This window comes from Mesoplodon densirostris, chromosome 6, assembly GCF_025265405.1.
Source record: "Mesoplodon densirostris isolate mMesDen1 chromosome 6, mMesDen1 primary haplotype, whole genome shotgun sequence".
In the NCBI taxonomy this organism is placed as follows: Eukaryota; Metazoa; Chordata; class Mammalia; order Artiodactyla; family Ziphiidae; genus Mesoplodon; species Mesoplodon densirostris.
The window spans coordinates 34,783,468-34,790,900 of NC_082666.1; the positions used below are offsets into that span (position 1 = coordinate 34,783,468).

Here is a 7,433-nt window from a genome sequence, read left to right on the forward strand (position 1 = left end):
TGAAAGCCATATCCCTGTCATGGCACATGGGTGTGAACTGGTGAGTCTGAGGATTCACATGAAATACATTCTTGCTCTTGGAATGTATTTCTTTCCACATATGGATGCCAAACGATGTCCAACTTTTCCTCTCTCCTCTTCACTGCTACTGTTTTTTGTTTACTTTCCCGGTGAAACTGATCCTGCATCCCAGACGGAATTTTGGAAGAGGTTTTGGTGGAGGTGAAAACCAAGCTCCTGAATGGTTTTATTGCTGAAAGTCCTGAGTCTGGGAAACCTCTCAGTCTTGGGGTTTCCCTCAGAATGAAAAACAAGGGGAAGCTGACTGGCAGGTACACGGACAAGACAGAGATCTTTTGAATTCCCAACTTTATCAAAGTTTGGTTTGATAGATTCTGTACAGTTCTGTTAGGTTACATTGAATTTGGTACATAGGTGAGTATGGAGCAGATCAGATTTTTGTTCTGGTTCCATTCAAATTTTTATTCTGTGTACAAAGTAATACCATTGGCAACTTTACAAAAATTACAGCGTGCAGTATTTCTTGACATGCTAAAGTGGCCAACATTGAGACTGAGGAAATACATGTATTAATTTTGGATCATAGTTCCTTTTCTAAGCCTATTTTTGGACTGCAGTTTGCTGTCATCAACACCAAATCTTCTTCCTCGGTGAAGTATTTTCTCAAAAACAAGTCTTTATGAGTAATCATCAGAGAAAGGAAGCAGGTTAATTTTACTTTGAAAACTCTGTTGGGTGCCAAAGCTGGTAGGATGTACAAAAATACAGGCTTGAACTGTTTCAGAAATGGATTTTAAAAGAATTGTGGCTAATATTTTTCATCCCAGTGACTATTTCTGAGTTCAAATTTAGTGGAAGATGATTATGATTACTTAACAGAAACATGATCAGACAGGTATTTTATATCCTGGTACGTTCTTTTTTTTTTTTTTTTTTTTTTTGCCGTACGCGGTCCTCTCACCGCTGTGGTGGCCTCTCCCACTGCGGAGCACAGGCTCCGGACGCACAGGCTCAGTGACCATGACGCACGGGCCTAGCCGCTCTGCGGCACGTGGGATCCTCCCAGACCGGGGCACGAACCCGTGTCCCCTGCATCAGCAGGCAGACTCTCAACCACTGCGCCACCAGGGAAGCCCCTGGTACGTTCTTTATGCTCTCTCACTGGGCCAGCAGACTCCATATGTCTAGTTCCCACGGTCTAGACCCTCCCTAGTGTTGTCAGCCCACCATTGACAACGTCCAGTTTAAAACACAGATCTGAGTAAGTCATCCTCCTGCTTAAAAATCCTCACTAGCTATCCCACTTCTCCCAGGATAAAGTCCGAAGACATCCCAGGCTTGTGTGAGCTGATCCTCTGTTGAGCCTATAAGCTTGCTTCCTGGCTCTTTCATAGCCTTTTTAGAACCCTTCACTTATTCACATAACAAAAAATTAGCCATTTCAAACTAAACAAGTTAGTGGTATTTAGTACACTTACAATGTTGTGCAACCACCACTATGATCCAGTTTCAGAATATTTTCATCACCCCCAAAGGAAACCATGTACACATTAAGTAGTCACTCCCTATTGCCCTTCCCCAAGCCTCTGGCAACCACCAACCTACTTTCTGTGTCCCTGGACTTATCTGTTCTGGACATTTCATATGTATAGAATCATTGTGTGGAATATTGAATGGAATCATGTATAATATATGACCTGTGTGTCTAGTTTCTTTTATATAATACAATATTTTTGAGGTTCCTTTGCGTGGTGACAGTACAGTATTAGAAATTCATGCCTTTCTATGTTTGAATAATATTCTATTGTATGGATATAGCACATTCATCTGATGGTAGACATTTGGATTGTTTCCATTTTTTGGCTATTATGACTAGTACATGCACGTATGTGTATTTGCTTGAGTACCTGTTTTCAATTCTTTTGGTTATATACCTAGGAGTGGAATTGCTGGGTCATATAGTATTTCTATGTTTAATGTAGAAGAATTGCCAGACTGTTTTCTTCCCTTTTCTCTCGTGTTTCTATAATACAATATATTCAAGAAAATTTCTACTATAGTACAGTTATAAGATACCTTTAGTTATGACAGGCTGTATATGTATCTGATGGCAGGGATTAGGTCTTATTTATTTGTGAATCTCCAATACCCGGTACAGGGCTGCACAGAGAAGGTACTCAAAAAATGTTTGTAGAATTGGATTGACTATAGAGGAATTATATGCAATTTTATCCTTGAGGAAGATGTGGTGTGTGTGGTAAGGCTGTGAATATGAGTGATGGGCTAAGTGGAGATAGGGTGTGGGTGAAATGAAGAAGACCCTCCCTACTCCTTTGGACAAAGGAAAAGGAAGACCGGTGTGGTAGAACTAGTTATCCATAGACCTGGCTTCTCTTGCTGGTTTGCCTTTAACTAACTCATTATAATTTTCTGAGAAGTTCGACTCTCCTCTTTGTCAAATGAAAAGATTGAATATCTTAGTGATATTCCATTTTTTGGGTTTGTTTTAAGCAATGGGAACTGTTTTATTCATATGAACTCACTGGTGGAAGCCCAGTATGCCTTGGTGGGGGGAAGGGCACAGACCAGAACGCAGGGCAGCCCCAAGACCTTGGCAGGACCCTGAGACTCAAGGTCCCAGCACATTCAGTAGCTCTGAGAGACCTCTGTTCTAGAAAGATCAAGGAAGCATTAATGCACACAAGTACATATTATTCTTCAAAAAAAAAGAATTTTTTCCAAGGAATAGAGAAGAGATTAAGGATATAGACAGCAACTTCAATGGGAAAAGAACAAAAGATGTGATGAAAAGTTACAGTGAGTAGTACATTTGGTTAAAAAGGGGGTCCCCAACCTCCTTCTCACCTCCTCATACTTAAAAAGAAAAGATGTTGCAGGTTGACTTCATGAACAGAATTGTCAAACATTTGTACTCTCCTAACTGAAAGGATTCCTGCTCCATAGCACTTCCTTTGCAAATGTCCTGCCTGGTATCATAGCTGAACGTGTTGCTGAGCAGGCCTGGTCTGGTCCTTACTTTCTGGGTTTCCTTTTTCTTTTTCCCTCTCTCTCTCTCCTTGCAAAATGTCTTGAAAACATGACATTTACACTCCACCCTCATGTTATCTTTTCTCTCTAGTTCTTTGCTTTTGAACTAGCCTTGAACATCGTGAGGGTTAGCTGAGGCCCCCAGACCGCTTCCTGGCACGCCTATGGCATCAACAGGCCATAACCTCTCTCTCCACTGGATTGCTGCTGATGCTTGGCTTGCTTTGGTCTTGTTCAATTTTTTATTTCTGCTGAAGCTCATTTTTAGGCAACACTTCTGAATATATACTGCCTGAACCTCAAAATCTCTTCTGTTTATTCAGGTTGAGGCACAGAAGTCATTCAGGCACTGAGACCGAAGTTGGTTTACACGGATGTCTGAATTAGCCCCCAAACCATGTTTTTATTGTGAATATCCCTACATGTCATCATAGAAACATAGTTCGAGCAGTGTAACTGCAAACAGTATTCACATTCCACTATTAACCCTCTTGTTCATTTTTTTTTTCTTTTTTTTGTGAGGCTCTTCTGGAAATTCTACAACTTTTAAAACAGATTTTCTGGACAATGACTGCCCCTTTTGGTGGTAGAGCCCTATTACAAAAATAGAAAGGAAATTCAGTTTCAATATCCCTCTGATTTTACTTGCTTAGCAGTTGTTTTCCCTCCAAAATGGGCATGAACGTAAACACTGCAATATTTTCACCATTTCTTTAAATGCTTTTTAAGAAAGGGAACTTACAGTTTTCCGGAGGATACCTGTATGACGTTAATCCCTCTTGCTCCGCCATGATGCTGTGGGACTAGTGGAGGATTGGATGCCGTAATCCTTTAAATAGCACTTCAAAAATGATTTAGAAAAGCTAAAATCTGTCTTGTAAACCCCAGAACTTGTCTCAGATCTTGCCTCGATCAACTTCCAAAGTATAATGCAACGTGATTATGTTCCTCTGGAGAAACCTGTGAAACAGGTCTTTGAGCTCCATTGGATGTGTCAGAGTTTTAATTGATTCTTTACCATGTCTCTGCCCCCCCTAATAGCAGTGCTAAGGACAGGACGTGTTTTATGGGAACAGTCACCCAGAGCTTAATTTGTTGTTGCGTAGTAGACAAGACTATTTCCCAATGAAATTTAATCTGTTTAGTGCCCTGAGAGTTTCTTCCTGATCAAGTGTGGTCTGCTGATTATTGAGAGTGCAAACCTTGATAGCCTCCAATTAGCACTGATGCGATTCCAGGGAAAACTTACTCCCTGTTCCTTGCCAGTTATAGAAAAACATTTTGGTTGAAAAGAGGTGTGCCACAGAACTCTGTTCCTTGAGTTCATTTACTTTTCTGTTGCTTCTTGGATCACAAGATAGGGGTGAGCCACACGCCCTTATTACAAGCCATATAAAGTACCTCACATATATTATCTCATTTTGTCCTCATGATAACATTGCAAAGAGGGCAGGCAAGTATCAATATGCCCATTTTACAGATAAGAAAACTGAATCCCAAATAGCTTTGCAACTTACTTAAGGAACCACCAGTAATAAGCACCAAGCAAGGACTAGAAAGCAGATACTCTTTTTAGTAATTACCCTCTTTCTTGGACATTAGCCAAGACTGCTCTACCTAGAGCTTACTGCAGTGGAATTTCTGCCCCCCAACACAATTCGTTTATTCATTCAATCCACAAACACTTGCAGTGAGTATGAACTTGGGGCCTCAAAATTCAGATCTGCAAAACAAAGGTAGATTTATTTTTAAACTTCAAGTAAATTCTCTCTTGAGTCCTCATTCCTCCTGGTGGCAGAAACTTGTCAATTCTAGGTTTTCTCTGCCAGCTCAGGGAATTTCCCCCTCCTCCCTTTTCTTCTGTAGTTGTATATAGGTTCAGGCCATTGGAAGGTTTGTGTGTGTGTGTGTGTGAGTGTGTGACAGTGTGTGTGTTATGGAGATGGTAGATGCATATGGCCTTCTGGGGTCTTGTTACTCTGATTGCTGTTGAAATGTGTGGCCCATCTGGTCTTCCAACACTTGGTAAATACTAGCATTTATTGCTATGTGATTTTTTAAAAACCCTGCTCTTGAGGCATCTGTAGAACTGCTGGCTTGCCTTCTTTCATCTAGCTTCTATGTCCTCCTTGTAAGTATGAGAGACACTTGGCTGCCCTCCTGAGCTACTCTGAGGATTTGGGGGAATTTCATAGGACTCTCTCAGGCCTCTTGGTTTAGCCTTGTCATATGTCTTTTTTATTCGAAGCTTCTCTCTCCTACCCTATTGTGTGTGGGAGTGGGGAGAGGAGACTGTTTCCCCACCTCCTCAGGTATCACCTTGTGTGAGGCACAGGTCTCCTCTACCCCTGTATCTACCAAACCAACCTGGGGTGTATCTCATTTCCCTGACTACACACATATCCCCTCACCCTGGCCTTACCCAAGGGAAGCAGGGAGGGTGGGTTGAGGGGCATAAACAGGGACATTCTCCATCATCCAAGTGTCTGCTCTGCTGTCCAGTGCTCTCCTCTAGAGCAGGTAAATTTTACTTCCTCTGGGTCAGGGGGTGGGATGGGGGTGGGGAGGAAGGATTAGCCCAGCAAGTATTCATCCAAATCTATTTTCTCTGCCAGGAGCTCAGCTTTTGAAGGTCAAAAGTTATGAGTTAACTATTTTTATTCTCTCTTCCTTGAAGCAGTAAAGGTGGAATGTCTTAGCTGTCTAGGCTAGGGGGCGAGCAATGGGGTACACATAACTCTGTGTGTGTGTGTGTGTGTGTGTGTGAGAGAGAGAGAGAGAGAGAGAGAGAGAGAGAGAGAGAGAGAGAAGCTGTTAATGCCTCATAATATTACCCTGAGTTTGGTCATTTTTGCCTAACATGTTCCAGATTCTCTGCCAGATGGGGAATATAGAGGTGAGTAGACTATATCCCTTGCCTAAGATGTTTACAGCCTAGTGAGAAAGGCAGAGACAAGGAGGTTGGCCCTAAGGTGAGATGCAGGCTGAGAGTGGTGTGCACTATTTAAACCGGTGTAGTGTGCTGGCTGATTGGAAAGATGTATAAGGTGCCACTTGTACCCTTTCCCGAAGACCCAAGCAAAGACTTTACAATTCTACAGTTTCCCTGTTATCCAAGCTATTTGGTGCTCACCACTTTGGGTAACTGATCTGAACTAAGATTTAAGTGGAAAGCAAAAGGAAAATTAATAGTAAAACAATTATAATTTTGTATCTATGATCTCACAGGACCTTCTCCACCTCAGTGAGAGCTTGTAGGGTTATCTCCACGTGGCCCATATACAGCCAGGGTTACTTAATAGCATCTTCTAGGTACCACTGCAAGCTGAGAAACATTAATTTGGCATTATGAAATAATTTGAAGCCGGACCCAGCTTCCGGTTCTGGTGGGCGTTTGTCTGTTGTCTGTTGTGCTATGTGTCTTTGGCTCGTGAGTGGACGGTGGGCAGGCATCATGGATCAGGTAATGCAGTTTGTTGAGCCAAGTTGGCAGTTTGTGAAGGACTCAATTCGGCTGGTTGAAAGATTCACCAAACCTGATAGAAAAGAATTCCAGAAGATTGCCATGGCAACAGCAATAGGATTTGCTGTAATGGGATTCACTGGCTTTTTTGTGAAATTGATCCATATTCCTGTTAATAACATCATTGTTGGTGGCTGAATACCTCTGTAGAAAAGTGTTTTTCATCTTGTGGATTGGTGAACAAGTAAGGATTTGAGACGCTCATGGAGTAAAAACTTGCCTATATGTTTTGTGTTTTTCTTTCATTTTTTTTCTTCCAAGACATTTTCTATTTGTAAATTAAAATAATTTCAAAATTTATAAAAAGCAGTAATTTCAACTTTTACTTCTGTTTCTCAAAAAAGCCTAAAAGAGAATATGTTCATTGCATAGAGCAAATTCCCTCCTCTTCTTTCATCTTCTCTTTTCTCCTTCTCTCTCTTCCTCTTCCCTTCCTATTTGTCCTATCTATCTGTCTGTCTATCTATCTATCTATCCATCCATCCATCCATCTATCCATCTATCATCATCTATCATCCATTCATCTGTCTCATGGCCAGCTTTGCTCTTTTACCAGTCCAAATTCCCACCCCAGATCTCTCAAACTGAGCTGGCGTAGTCTTTTGGGAAAAAAAATAAACATTTTCAACCATTTCCTGTTTTAGTTTCCTCTCTTGCTCTTTCTCCTTTTCTTTTTCCTCTCCTTCCAGTCCAGTAGCAACCTGTCCTTTTAAATACAAATCTAAATATTACTTTAGCTACATATTATAGATCTAGAAAAAAGTCTGTTGAAGACAGAACCATCCTTAGCATGCTGGGGGTAGAGGTCGGGGTGATGGGTTGATGGGAGAGGCAGAGGGAG

General features: G+C 41.4%; 1 protein-coding gene across 1 annotated transcript; it reads left to right on the top strand.

Moving 5' to 3' along the window:
- The first annotated feature begins 6,520 nt into the window (after positions 1-6,520).
- LOC132492465 (protein transport protein Sec61 subunit gamma-like) lies at positions 6,521-6,794 on the top strand. The gene has a single exon (XM_060102007.1). The coding sequence runs from the start codon at positions 6,524-6,526 to the stop codon at positions 6,728-6,730; it is 207 nt and encodes a 68-aa protein (XP_059957990.1). The 5' UTR covers positions 6,521-6,523; the 3' UTR covers positions 6,731-6,794.
- The last annotated feature ends 639 nt before the right edge of the window (positions 6,795-7,433 follow it).